Source organism: Sus scrofa, chromosome 5 (genome assembly GCF_000003025.6).
Source record: "Sus scrofa isolate TJ Tabasco breed Duroc chromosome 5, Sscrofa11.1, whole genome shotgun sequence".
Classification (NCBI taxonomy): Eukaryota; Metazoa; Chordata; class Mammalia; order Artiodactyla; family Suidae; genus Sus; species Sus scrofa.
Window position 1 is genome coordinate 52,119,714 of NC_010447.5, and position 15,110 is coordinate 52,134,823.

Here is a 15,110-nt window from a genome sequence, read left to right on the forward strand (position 1 = left end):
ATACACATATCCATTGTCTTTCAGATTCTTTTTCCATATCAGATACTGGGTAAAGTTCTCTATGCTATAGAGCAGGTCCCTATTGGCCAATCATTCCATATACCTCTGTGCATATGCCAATCCCAAACCCCGAGTCCATCCCTTCTACCCCTGCATCTGTCCCCTTTGGTAACCATAAGTTTTTCAATGTCTGTGAGTCTGATTCTGTTCTGCAAATAAGTACATATGTATCCTTTTTTAAGATTCCACATATAGGTGATATCATATGATGTTTGTCTTTCACTAACTTCAATTAGTATGATAATTTTTGTTGCAGCATCCATGTTGCTGCAAATGGCATTATTTCATTTTTTTAAGGCTGAGTAATGTTCTACTCTCTCTCTATATATGTACTACATTTTCATTATCTATTCCTCTGTTAATGGACATTTTCCATGTGTTAGCTATTGCAAATAATGTAATTGACCTTTTAAATGGTAACCATAGGACCAAGAGGGGTGTGCTAGTTTTCCTGGCTTTGCTTACTTCCTTCTGAGTAAAATCATTGATGTTGTCTAAATAACTTAGGTGTTAGGTAGATAATGTCCAGATTAACTGTCTCAGTCTATGATACTGAAAAGTTATTAAAATTGGTAAAATATTTATACCAAGTCATTTAAAATATGTTTGTTTTGGATTTTTTCATCAATTTCCTTTGAAATTTTTTATTTTTGCTTTCTTTGCTTCTTACATTTACTTATGTAAATTCTTGGCTTTCCTGTATTTTGTTACTACAAGTAATTAAAACACACCTATGGTTGCACTGTTCTTGTTTTAGGCTAAAGGTTTAAGCATTAGAATCAAGAACTACTATTCAAGAAGAGGATACTGAGGTAGAAATTGATTGATATGAAAGATTTTATTCTTTGATAACTTTGTGATAGAAATGAATGAGACAAAAGTGATGGACAAAATGCCAAGGACCAGAAGTGGGGCTCCTCTGTAGGTTATGAACTGGATAATCAGGCCTTGAATAACCAAGACCTGAGCATGCAAGAAAAATTTCTAATGCTCAGTGTGTTGCTAGCACACAAAAAGTCCTTTTTAAGAAACTATAGTCATTTTTAAATCTCCATTTTTTCTTCTTGCTTTTTGGGGTCATACCTGCAGCATACAGAGGTTCTCAGGCTAGGGGTCGAATTGGAGCTACAGCTGCCGGCCTACACCACAGCCATAGCAATGCCAGATCTGAGCCATATCTGCGACCTATATCACAGCTCAAATCAGTGCTGTATCCTTAACCCTCTGAGCGAGGCTAGGGATCGAACCTATAACCTCATGGTTGCTAGTCGGATTCATTTCTGCTGCACCACAACGGGAACTCCTATTTTTTTAATTTATAAATTTATTCATTTTTTTTTAGGAGCATTAAGCCTGAAGAGAAGTCTCTTGGTGTGGGATTACATGCATTTTGCACAAGAGTTTTCGGTAAAAATTTCACTATTTTTCCCAATATCACATCAGACCACTAATTAATACTAAGTAAATGAAATTGCTCTCTTAGAATAACAAACTAGCAAATATTCTGGGCTTCTTATAAACAGCACTTTGTAATTAGTATGAAAATGAAGAACAGGAAGAAATGGAGAACTTCTTTTTACTTGAAAAAGACTTATCTGATTTTAATTCTACTTTTCATCAATGCAATCTGAAAAGCAAAGTAATAGGAAATGCTTTGTTAAAATGTGCCTGTGATTGGCCCAAAACATTGAAGAAAAAAAAAATACAAAGAATTGATAATTCAATGTTTTTCTCTATGGATAATTTTTATTTTGCATTTTTCAGTTAGATTACTTATCTTTTATTATCTAAAAACTTTGCAGTAAAAGTAACTTCTAGTTTCTAAAGGTAAAATTTAAAACAGTAGTTTAAATTTTGTTATTCTTTATTTGTTCTACACAGAAAATGTAAATGTTTCCAAAGAAAACAATGTATCATTTTACCTTGTTAATGGATTTTTCTTTCTCCCTTTTAATTGAAGCGGGAATTCCTGCACCTATATATTTTGGTGCTTTAGTGGACTCCACATGTTTACACTGGGGAACTTTGAAATGTGGTGAGTCAGGGGCATGCAGGATATATGATTCCACCAACTTCAGGTAAATAGAATATTTTTTAGAAATGCTTCCTAAGAATCGATAGTGCATGAGATGTTGCCATTCATGTCTAACATTTTTCTTTCTTTCTTTTTTTCTTTTTTTTTTGTCTGTCAAATGACTAGACTACTTTTGGCCTTGTTTCCAGAGTAGATATGGATAGTCTGTCTCTATTTCTTATTTATTTACTAGAATTTTATTTCTCAATATTTTCAAAGTACTTGGTAAATATAAGCATGAGTGACTTTCAAAAGATTGTTAAATTGGTTGCAATCAATATATTATTGAAGGTCATAGCTATACATATCTATATTACTCTTTCAAGTATTCCCATTTCATCCTACATCATTTTAGCATCTTACTAGCCTAAATCCTTACTTCCTATTGTCATCCATTTCTGATCTCCAAAATGGTATTTATTCTCCCTTAATAAATTTCACTGACACAATATTCTTTATGTCTTTTAAAGCCTTATTTTCTGCTAATATAGATCTTATTTTCAACAAAAGACATATGATACTGTTAACCTGCTTTTGAACAAAATTCTTCCATTGTCTCTATTTTCACATTCCTTTCCATTTGGAAAGCAGAATTTTGCTTAAATTTGTATTAATATTTATGGGGCAGTAAGAAAACTCTTTCATTTGCTAAAAAATTGATATTAGCTTTTCAAAAATATCTAAGATCATTTCTTGATCGGTAAAAGGATATATATCAAGAACTGTGAAGGGAGCAGACAGAATTGTTAAGGCTCTGCGTTATTTCCTCAATCCCACCCACAGGGCAACAAAGAATTGACGTGGTGGGTGTTAGGGATGCAGGCAAGCTCTAGGCTGGAGCTTAAATTGGGACCCAAGTGGCGGCCTGCGTAACTGAAGAGAACCCCCTTAAAGCAACTGCGTCTCGGGTGGAGTTACCATTCTTGTTGGGGTGCTTTAAGGGGGCGTAACCCGTCGCCTGAACGAAAACACTGCCGCTGAGGGTTGCCTTGGAGACTGCAATCAAGTCGAATCAAGTTTGCAGCAATGGAAGTATGCAGCAGATTTATTTAAATACGTTCTGAGAGTGAGCGAGCCCTGTGCCCTGTGACTTGGGATTGGCCTTCACAATTGGGTTTTCCTTTATTTCCCCATGTTGCAGACCTGGTTGGGGACCTAATTTCTCCCACCCCAGGCCCACTAATTTTTCTTTCCCCAGCCACTGCATGTGTGAGGGATGAATGTGGATTGATCTCTGTATGGGATGCATTTGGTTTCAGGCAGGATGGCTTATCTGCATGGGGGTGGGGACAGGTTAAGGGGAAGTGCCCTGAAGAGTCGCCTGGTGTTGTGTCTGTGAGTGTTCTTATTGTTTGATTGCAGCCCTCCTGTTTTTTGGTAATGATTAAGGGCCCGCTCAGACTCACCTGGGTCCGATTCCTTCTCCTATCCTATCTAACAGAATAATATTTGTGATTTCATTAATTCTCCTTCCTCCTAAAGTTCCATAGAGGTAAAATGGAGGCAGACCCAAGTTGACGAACAGCAGGGATCTTTAGTGTAGGTTGGCCTCATCCTGCTGCTTGGATTCCAGTTGACAGTAGCCTTGATTACAATGCTATTTCAGACAAAGCTATTATATTTGGTACCATCCTCTGTCAGTTAGATTAGATTAATTAGAGTGGCCAATGAAGTGTCATAAGAAAATTCACCAGAAACAAATACAATGTAGAAACAAGAATTAGATGTTGCTAGACAATTGTTTTTTTTTTTTTTCTTTGCTTTTTATGGCCACACCCACGGCATATAGTGGTTCCCAGGCTAGGGATTGAATCGGAGCTATAGCTGCCAGCCTATGCCACAGCCACACCACCACCACAGCCAGGTCCGAGCCACGTCTGTGACCTACACCACAGGTCATGGCAATGCCAGATCCTTCACCCACTGAACGAGGCCAGGGATCGAACCCACAACGTCATGGTTCTTAGTTGGAAAAACTCTTCCTGTGCCACGACAGGAACTCCCACCCAATTCTTGATGGGTTCCTTGAGTTTCTGCCTATCTTGTTAGTAGAGGCTTTTGTTCTATCTGTGCAAAAATGTTTGAATGATAAGTGACCTTAGAAGATAAACATGGTCTTTCCTTCTGGAGCAGAGTTTTCTGTCCAAGATAATAAAGGTAATATCTCCCTCTTGGGCGAAGGTTGGAAGATTTGCTTTCAGCTCCTTTGAAAGTTTGGAATTTCCTAAACTCAGAATTGCTTATCATGATCCAAACCCAGTGAGTGTAGAACATCCATTTGAGTCTCCTGCATCCCCACTTTGGACTTGGGAGGGTAAAAACCAGCCTGAAATGAAACTTGTGCTGATTGCTGTGTTGTGAATAAAAAGTCCTTCATCTCTGCCAAGGGATCTTGTATCCACACCAGCATCCATACAGATATGGCAGGCTAATCTGTTAGCTTAAAATCCAGGTAAGGTCTGGGACTCTTTTACAGTTCTTAAGAACAGAAGTAGTGCTTAACTTTAAATTTTGCCAAAAATATAAGAATGGACACTTACATTTATTACTATCTAATAGAAAGGGGAGAAAGGATTAAGGAAAAGTAGATGAAAGTAAGAAACAGGAAATAAAAGCACACAAAATAATTGAAAATATAAGCCTAAATATACCAGGTTTCATAGTAGATGTAAAACAGTTGAATTTGCTTCTTAAAAGATAGTGCCTTTCATATTGGGGTTTTCGAAATTCCAACTGTATGTGTTTATAAGAGATAGACTAAAAAAATATAATGCAAAGAAATTTTGAAGATATAGATCAGAAGAGACATACCAGACATATTAAATCAAGTTTCTGTGGTTATATTAATGACTATAAGACAGAATTTAAATAGAAAGGATTAACTGAGTTAAAGAAGGTATTACTTAATAATAAAAGAAATACTTTACCAAGAATATATGCAATCGGAGTTCCTGCTGTGGTGTAGTGGGTGAAGAATCTGACTACAGTGGCTGGGGTTGCTGTGGAGGTGTAGGTTCAATCTCCACCTAATGCAGTGGGTTAAAAGATCTAGCACTGCCGCAGCTTCAGCTCATGCCATTGCTGCCACTTGGATTCAATCCTTGACCCAGGAACATCCAGGGATTGAATGCCATGGGTGCAGCCATAAAAAAAAATGATAACAATCATGAACACATATAAATCTATCAACATAATTTCAAATATATAAAACAAAAATCCACGAAGTTATAAGAAATCCACAATTAGAGTGGAAAATTTTAACACACTTCTACAAGTGACTATAAAATACTGACAAAAGATTAGTGATGATACAGAAGATGTGAACCACCAAACTATGCAAGAGTTGTCTAATAGATATATAGCAATTTTTTAAATCCAATCAACAGATAATGTAGGAAACTAATACAAACCTCATTGTAAAAGAGATTTTTTTAAAAAAACCTTTTATACATTATTGTTGTGTTACTAAGGAAGAAGATACAGATACACACAAGAACTAGATCAAGTGATCTGTTCCCTCTGAGACTATTCCCAGTATCACTGTGAAAACCACTATGAAAAAACTAGGAGAACCTGGGGGATTGGGAAAAGCAAAGGGAAAATTATCAGAGTTGAAGGAGTAAATATAGAGAAACAGCAAGAAAAGATAACCAAAATGAACAAAGAGCAACAAAATACTCAAAAGGAGATTGTAAACCAAAACTTTAAAAAAAAACATACATAAATCCAGTAGTAAAAAAGAAAAGCACATGAATTACCAATTGAAGCATGACTTCATTCTAGATTAAATCATTAGAAAACTAAAAAAAAAAAAAAATTAATTTAATGTAAGAGTCTGGCAAAGACTTTAAAATAAGTATGCTTTACTAGCACAATAGGATTAAAACTAGTAAATGGATGGCATAATATCTATTAAATATGAACAAGAAATTATGAAAAAATTCTAGAAGCAATAAGAATATCAAAAGAACTCTTGGAAATATTAGAGATTAATAGAAAGGAAATAAATGAAAGGAATCCTAAATACATAATGATTTTCAAGTCAACATAGTTAAAATGAGAGTTGGTAAACTGGAAGAGAGTACAGAAGAATCTATATAGAATGTAAATCAATGACTTGAACCGATTAAACAAAAATGAACTACCTAAGTAATGTTAATTACCAAATTACAACTAAAGGATATATCTCAGAAATTTTCCAGAAGAGAAAATAGAGGAAATGGCAGAGATAATTTAAATAATTAATGCCTTAGAATTTTCTAGCATTTAAGAGACATAAATTTTCAGATCAAAAGTGCACTTCAAATGCCTTGAAGAGTAAATATAAATAGACATGGTAGAGTGAAGTTGCAAACCCTCAAGATAAAGAAAAGCATAAATGTTACCCAAATAAATAAACGTGTGACTTTTATAAAGAAATAACAATTAGGCTCATAGCAGATAGGTCATCAACAAGTATAGATCTTAATACCTTTATGATCCTTATTGTCTTGGGTTGAAACAAAAACAGAAATTGGAGAGCAAGAAATTGGCAAATGTGACTGCATATAAAGCCTTAAATTTCTTTGCAACAGATGATACTATAGACAATGAAGGAAGATAAAACACAAATCAGAAGCATCAGAAAGTCTCAAACACTTCTGGTGGTAAATAAAAATGAGAACTTTTGGGCAATATTTAGTAAATTGTGTAACAGAAGCCTCATAAATATATTTTAGAGAAACTCTTGCTTCTATGTACAAGCAGACATGTAAATGAAGGTTTATTACAGTAGTGTTGCTATTAGAAAAAAAATTGGAACAATTTAAGTGTCCAATAAAAAAAATGGTTAGTAGGTAAGCTGTGGTATGTTTATACCTTGCAATGTAGTGCAATAGTTAAAAATAAATGAAGTAGGAGTTCCCATCATGGCTCAGTGGTTAATGAATCTGACTAGGAGCCATGAGGTTGCAGGTTTGATCCTTGGCCTTGCTCAGTGGGTTAAGGATCCGGTGTTGCCATGAGCTGTGGTGTAAGTCGCAGATGTGGCTCGGATCTGGTGTTGCTGTGGCTCTGGAGTAGGCCAGTGGCTACAGCTCTGATTGGACCCCTGGCCTGGGAACCTTCACCCTTAGCCTGGGAACCTCTGCAGGAGCGTCCCTAGAAAAGGCAAAAAGACAAAAGAAAAAAAAAATAGAAGTAGAACTATATTTATGAGCCTAGTTTTAAAATAGTGGGCCTTACTTAGGGGCTTAAGGATCTGGCGTTGCCTGGGCTGTGGTGTAGGTCGCAGATGTGGCTTGGATTGTGTGATTGCTGTGATTGTGGTACAGGCTGGTGGCTACAGCTCCAATTTGACCCCTAGCCTGGACGTTGCTGTGATTGTGGTACAGGCTGGTGGCTACAGCTCCAATTTGACCCCTAGCCTGGAACTTCCATATGCCATGGGTGTGGCCTTAAAATGATAAAAGACAAATAAAAAAGATTAAAATATAATACTAAGAATAATCTGGAAAGGCAGATAAAGAAAGAAGAGGCACAAATAAATTCTATTAAGAATGAAAAAGGAACTATAAATACAGATATTAGGAATTTTAGACAAAATAATTTGGAAACATATTAAATAGAGAGTTTTCTAGACAAGTATATATTTCCAATTTTTACTATAAATATATAGAAAACATGAATTTTTCATAGCTATTTTAAAATGTGAGTCAGTCAAAAACTCTCATCTTCCAAAGTCATCCAAATTCAGAAGCTATTAAGGCAAGTCTTACAAACCTTCAATGAACTGTTGATTCCTGAATTATGCAAGTTATTCCCAGAAATGTAAAGGAGAAAATGCCAAAACGCATTTTAAAAAACTAGTATAGTCTTGATATTGACATTAGACTAGTTCAGCACAAGGAAAAAAGTATAAGCTGATTTTATATATACATGTAAAAATTAGCAAATTGAATCCAATAATGTATATAAACTAACAAAGAGTTTGTTATGCAACAACAATAATAATATTGGACATTCTAACTACATATATTAAAATGATTTGGTGATAGTTTACAAATTCACAACTAAAACTTTGAGCAAACTCAGAAGAAAGGAACTTCCTTAATCCAATTAAGAGCACCTGAAAAACTCAGAAGTAAATATCATAATGGTGATTTTTTTTGAAACTTCTCATTAATACTAAAATAAAACTGCCAGGAGTTCCCATTGTGGCACAGTGGTTGATGAATCTGACTAGGAACCATGAGGTTGCGGGTTCGATCCCTGGTCTTGCTCATTGGGTCAAGGATCCGGTGTTGCCATGAGCTGTGGTGTAGGTTGTAGACTCGGCTCGGATCCTGAGTTGTTGTGGCTCTGGCATAGGCTGGTGGCTAGACTCCGACTGGACCCCTAGCCTGGGAATCTCCATATGCTGCGGGAGCAGCCCTAGAAAAGGCAAAAAAAGACAAAAATAAATAAATAAGTAAAAATAAAAATAAAACTGCTATCACTTTCAGTAGTAAATTTAAGTTGGAGATTCTGAATATGTAAAAAGATGATGATAAAAAAAAGATTAGGAAAGATGAAAATAAATTTGGATTTTCTGGATTAAAAATTCCAAATATCAGCGTTCCCATTGTGGCTCAGAGTGTTAAGAATCCAACTAGTATCCATGAGGATGTGGGTTCCATCCCTGGCCTTGCTCAGTGGGTTAAGGATCAAGATTGCTGCAAGCTGCAGCAGTTGGTCCCAGATTGCTGTGGCTGTGCTAAGATTTGACACCTAGCCTAGGAACTTCCATATGCTGCAGGTGCAGCCATAAAAAGAAAAAAAAATTCCAAATATCATTTTAACATTGGAATAAATAAGCCAGTTCAGCAAAGTTGCTTATATATGATTGGCATGCAAAACAATTAGCTTCTGTTGTTCTTATGGGATTAAAATAGCAATTAAACAATGTAAAGCTCATTTGTGTTCACCACATTGTAACTGTAAGACTTAATATGGTTTATTTATTTATTTATTTTTTGGACAGATACATCTACCTTGGATTGCCAGCAGCACTAAGAGGATCAAGTTATATTCCAGCCTTTTTGATCCTAATTATTTTGAGGAAGTATCATCTCCCTAAGGAAAATGCCTCTTCAGAAACTACGCTTGAGGCAAAGTTTACAGAGAAGGAAAATGAGGGCAAAGAGATGGACCAAAATTCCAAAGTTCTGAATAATGAGGAATTGAAAACTAAACTGTAATATACTTCATGCTTCCCAGACTGGAGGGCATACTACAACATAATTTTTGTTTGTTTAAATCAGTAGAGGTATTGCGGGTAACTTTTCCTTGTCTTTAAGACCCTCAAATTTTTTTTTTTTTTTAAACTCAAGTTAAAAAAATGCTCACTGATGGTCTTTCTGAGGGAACAGTGACGCTTGAGATTTTCCTCAGAGCGACTTTTATCACAACCTTCAAAATAGGACATAAAAACCAACTTTACTTTTATGTTAAAACAGCAATTTCTCTCTTAACTCATGCAATATAAATTTATATTTTCCATATCTCCATTTCCAAGTGATTCTAAGAATTTCCTATTATGAAAATCTGTTTAACTCCATTGAATTTCTGCTTTGGTATCAGGATTATTTAGAGACTGAAATTCCTGTCTTAGGTGAATATTGAAGCATTTTATTTAAAATGATCAAGTGAAAGAAGCTGAAATCTTTTAATTCTATTTTCAGTTAAATAATTGTTCTTTTACTTTCCCTTTTCACTCCAGACATGATTTTTTAAAAAAATAGATTAGGTAGTAATGTGCTACCACCTGCTTTCAATTAATCCTCTACTTTATTACTGACATCATGGATCTGCTCATTTTGTTGAGATTTCTGACAAGCTTAAATGGGTAATTAAAAATTATGTAGCAAAGTTTGTTGGAATTTTTTTTTTTTTTTAGCAATTCAAACCTGATACTAAACTCTCTTAAAAACAAATGTCTAAGTCAGAGGATGAAAGGACAAGATCAGAAAAACACTAATCCTTAAAGGCTGTTCATAGTGCCAGCTGTTGTCCAAAGAAATCATTTTCCTGGATACAAGAGGCCTCCTCAGTCAGATGATCATGTCATACATAGTGTCTTGAGTTAGACCACAAACCCCAATTGTCCATATATTGTCTTAGAGAAAAAGGACGCTTTTAAAAGGTAGCTTCTGTTATGGAACTGGGGTTAGTCAAATTCAAGCTGCACATTTAAAACTAAATCTACTCATCATTATTTAGTACCTGAGGGATACGATAAAGGTGTGAACGGATTTTAGAGATGCGAGAGGTCTTCTGGACTCTATGGAGTTTCTTGTGCAAGAGAGAAGAATGAACAATATGTTTACTCCTTATTCTTCCTCCCACTGAAAGGACAGTCAGCGTAGGTATAATGATAGAACTTCCTTATTGGTGAGGAGACTGCAGGGAGGGAGGACTGGAGAGGTGGGTGTCAATATATTCTGGTTGTTTATGTGTCATATGAAGGGAATGGGAGTGTCTCTAGGGACAGAACAGGGTGGAAGAAGCTGTCATCCAGGATGATCTTAGAAGGAGACTGGAATGTAGGTAGGAGACTGAGTTGAAAGTTAAAAGAACACGAGTTAGAAAATAGGCCACAAGCTGGACACGAGACAGGCAGTTCATGGAAGAATTGTGTATGTGTATTTTGCGGAGCAATGTAATTTCCTGAAAATTGGATGTGCCACTTAAGAAGAAAGCAGTGGAGGAGTTCCTGTTGTGGCTCAGCAGAAATGAACCCAACTAGCATCCATGAGGATGTGAGTTTGATCCTTGACTTCGCTCAGTAGGTTAAGGATCTGGCGTTGCCATGAGCTGCAGTGTAGGTCACAGTTTTGGCTTAGATCCCTTGTGGCTGTGGTTGTGGTGCAGGCTGGCAACTGCATCTCCTATTTGACCCCTAGCCTGGAAATTTCCATGTGCAGCAGGTGTGGCCCTAAAAAGAAAAAAGAAAGCAAGCAGCAGAGAGGAGAATGACATGGTAGAATATAGAACTGGTTTGGGGGTAGCATGAAGAGTTAAATTTTAGACTCATGATGAATTTTGAGGCTTTGTCTCTGGGTGTATTAAAAATAATCATGGGCGTTCTCATTATGGCTCAGTGGAAAGGAATCCAACTAGGAATCATGAGGTTGTGGGTTCAATCCCTGGCCTTGCTCAGCGAGTTAAGGATCCGTTGTTGCCTGAGCTGTGGTGTAGGTTGCAGACACGGCTCAGATCCTCCATTGCTGTGGCTGTGATGGGGGCCAGCAGCTACAACTCCGATTAGACTCCTAGGCTGGGAACCTCCATATGCTGTGGGTGAGGGCCTAAAAAGAAAAAAAATTTAAAAAAACCAAACAAACCATGATTCAAGACCAAATTTATTTCCGAAATCCAGAGACAAAGCTTTCTGGGAAGACATTTTACCCTTTCTCTCCCTTCCTGAACTATGGATATTAGGCCTCAAGGGGCACCAAGCACCAAGAGGCAAGAAGCGCAGGGAGAAAGGATGACACTGTGAAGCCGGGACTGCAGGATGACAGGGAAGAGCCTATGTATCTGATTCCACACTGAGTACACTCAACAGTGGGGATGCGGGGGGCGGGGGGGGGGAGCTTGTAAGCTTAGCAATTTTGAAAGGGCTATTAAAAAAATTCAAAATGTATATAACACGAGGTTAAAAGTGAATATTTACTTAGAATGGGAAAAAATCACATCGAATTCCATGTACTATGCTTCAGGATATGATCATGATTAAAAAAAAAACCCTACTGCAAACTTTATAGTTAAACAGGAAATATTAAAAGCTTTCCTGCTGATGTTGGGAGTGAGAAGAAAATGGCTGCTATCACCATTTCTATCCAACAGAATGTCCTAGCCAGAGAAATGGGAAGAAAAAGAGTTAAAATTTTAAGCATGAGAAAAGAGAAAAAAAAAAAAAAACTATCAGATACTGGTTTTGTATTAAAAAAAATCCAAAAGTTGCTACAGAAAAACTATCAAAATGATTAAGTGAATTTGACAAAGTTCACTGGTTATAAGAGCAATCTACAAAATCAAGTGTAGCTTTTCATATATCAATAGCAATTAGGAAGTGATATTAGTAAAGCATAGTACTTAGTATAGCATCAAAAAAAACCACATTGAAGTCCTAGCAATAAATCTCACAACAGGTGTCTAAGACTTCTACCCGCCCCCACCAAACTACAAAGCAGTTGTTTGGAGAAATTAGGACCTATGTTATGTTCATTTGTTGAAGATTTATATTATAAGGATGTCAGTTCTCCCAAAATTTATCTATAGGTTCAGTGAAATCTCAAACAAAATTCCAGGACTTTTTGAAATGTGGAGACCAAGATTAATTTGGCCTTTACATGGAAATGTTTAGGGCCAAGAAAAACCAAAGCAATCTTGAAGAATAATGAAGTTGGAGAAGGCCACCATCAGATAGTAAGACCTATGATGCTAAAGTAATTCAGATACTGATATTGACAACTAGTTTGCCATCCATAGTGCCACTAATCTGCCATTACTGGTGCCCCTTTCTCTTTCTTGCTGAGACCCTCTTCACCCCACTCAGAATCCAACACCATTGGTACTGGGCTACTGCTCTCCTACCTGGCAACCCTTCTCACCCTTCTCAGGCACCAACACCTCACATCAGACCTTCACTCTGCATCCCCCTACAGGGATGTCTTCCTTATTCTATCAGGTTCTGACACCCATGCCAGGGTGCCCTTTGTCAAGGGTTAGGTTAGTAAATGCTGTTACACAACATGGTGATCTTGAAACCTACATTGATTTCTTCTTACCTCCTGCTGTAGGATGCCTAGAAACAATGAGCTTATTTTACCAATTGTATATTTAAAATGTTTTTCCATTTATTCAATCACATAGTAGGTGTAGGAAATTTTGGAAGTGATTTTAAAATTTATGACTCATGTACCTAATTTTAAAATATATTACTCAAAAAATCTGTGAATTCAACAAACAACTGCCTGAGTAGACTATTTTTAAGTTTTTAAACAATGCACTAAGTTTCTTTTTAACCTTTCTCAGTGTAATAGCCTGATATACATATATATGATTTATATATGTGACTCATATAGAAAACAAATTATAGAAATGGACTAAGTAGTACTCAGGGCTCTACTTACAACAAAGCTATTGAAAAAAAGACTGGTGTGTAATAAAATCAAAATACAATTTTTTTTTTTGCTATCAACCCTAAGAAAAACTTAAGCAAATGTTACTTTAAAATAAAATGAAATAAAAAGGAAATTACAAGACTCTTCAAGCCCTCAGATGTCTATAATTCCTGTTTGTGTGGTTATTAGAATAACTGATGCCATCTTGGGCCCTTAGAGTTTCTTCTGTCCTTTCACTGACCCTACCCAGGACTTTACTGTGCAGTAAATCACTTCACTGTGCAGTAAATCACTTCACTGTGCAGTAAATCACTTCTCTGTCATCAAGGACTTTGCACTTAATAGGTACTGTTTAATAATAATTAGGAACAGGTAGCTTGTATGCTCTGTTAGTCCCCAAACAATGATGAAAATGTATTCCTAGCATCCACCGGACTGGTTACCCCGTCATAAATCTTGACTTAGGGATGTCTGCCCTATTTCCAAGCACCTATCCCATTCCCTAGGTTAACTATAATATTGTCCCAATGGCCCCTCAACAATGTGAATGCAGGTGTGAATGCTTCTGGATCATTGCCTGCCTGATCCCACCATGTGAATAGGTTACTATAATACACTGATCCATTGATTACATGGAGCTGTCTGCCTTGTTTTTTGGTCTCAAGATGCCTTCACAGTTCAGTAAGTACTTTTCATTCCCTCTATCTTCCAACACTGTTGAAGTCAATTCCTAAATAATAATGTAATGTATCCTAATGATATGTAAATCTTGGTAAATTCAGAAGTCATCCATCCATTATTATTCAAAAAGATATATGTAGCCCAATGTCCATAGTAGCATTATTCACAATAGCCAATATGTGGAAACAATATATATGCTTATGAATGAATAAATGGATAAAGAAGATACACACACACACACACACACACATACACACAATGGACTATTAGTCAGTCATAAACAAGAATGAAATCTTGGCATTTGTGTCAGAATGGATGGAACTGGAAGGAATATCATGTTTAGTTAAGTAAATCAGACAGGGACAGAGAGATATTGTATGTTTTTACTTATATGTGGAATCTAAAAAAAGTGAATGAATATAACAAAACAGAAACAGACTCACAAATACAGAGAACAAATTAGTGGTTGCCAGAGGGGAGAAAGGTAGAAGGAGGGGCAAAATAGGTGAAAGGAATTAAGAGGTTGCAGACTGCCAGTTATAAAATAAATAAGTCACAGGGATACAATCTATAGCATAGGGAATATAGTCACTATTTTATAATAAGTTTGTATGGTGTGTAATCTATAAAAATATCTAATCACTATGCTGTACACCTGAAATAACATTTAAGTTAACTGTACTTCAATAAAAATACATCCTTCACCAATGTCATTTTTGATAACTAAATGAAATGACGTAATATAAATTATGAAGGGAGGGCAAAAAGATATATTCTTCCCAGCGGTATAGATATACTGTGCTGAATTTCTTAGAATGGCTAATATGGGAGAAAAGATATTTAGGTGGCATTAATATGTATGGAAAACTTCACTGTTTTCATAAATCTGTATGTTTCCTTAAGACCTGGGAGAAAAAAATCATTTTCAAGTCCAGTATAATATACTTCTAATAAATTCTAACAACGTTACTGAATTGAAAATATTCTTGCAGTCATTCCAAATATGACATGTATTTGCAAGATACACCTTTTCTTCCATCTTCATTCTTAATGGCATTATTTGTTATTTTCTTTATCAACTGTTTAGAGACTTTATATTAATGAAAAGATCATAAGAGTATGGGAGATATTGCTGGGAGAACATCACT

At 36.1% G+C, this 15,110-nt stretch overlaps 1 protein-coding gene across 22 annotated transcripts in view; it reads left to right on the plus strand.

The window, feature by feature from the left end:
• SLCO1A2 (solute carrier organic anion transporter family member 1A2) overlaps positions 1-13,419 on the plus strand; it is a 112,830-nt gene extending 99,411 nt beyond the window's left edge. For 15 of the 22 annotated variants that reach the window (XM_021091162.1, XM_021091166.1, XM_021091149.1 and 12 more), the window contains 3 exons: positions 1,403-1,467; positions 2,021-2,138; positions 9,135-12,076. In XM_021091162.1, coding sequence (XP_020946821.1) covers positions 1,403-1,467; positions 2,021-2,138; positions 9,135-9,351 — 400 coding nt within the window. In that variant the 3' untranslated portion in view covers positions 9,352-12,076. 22 annotated transcript variants of the gene reach the window in all.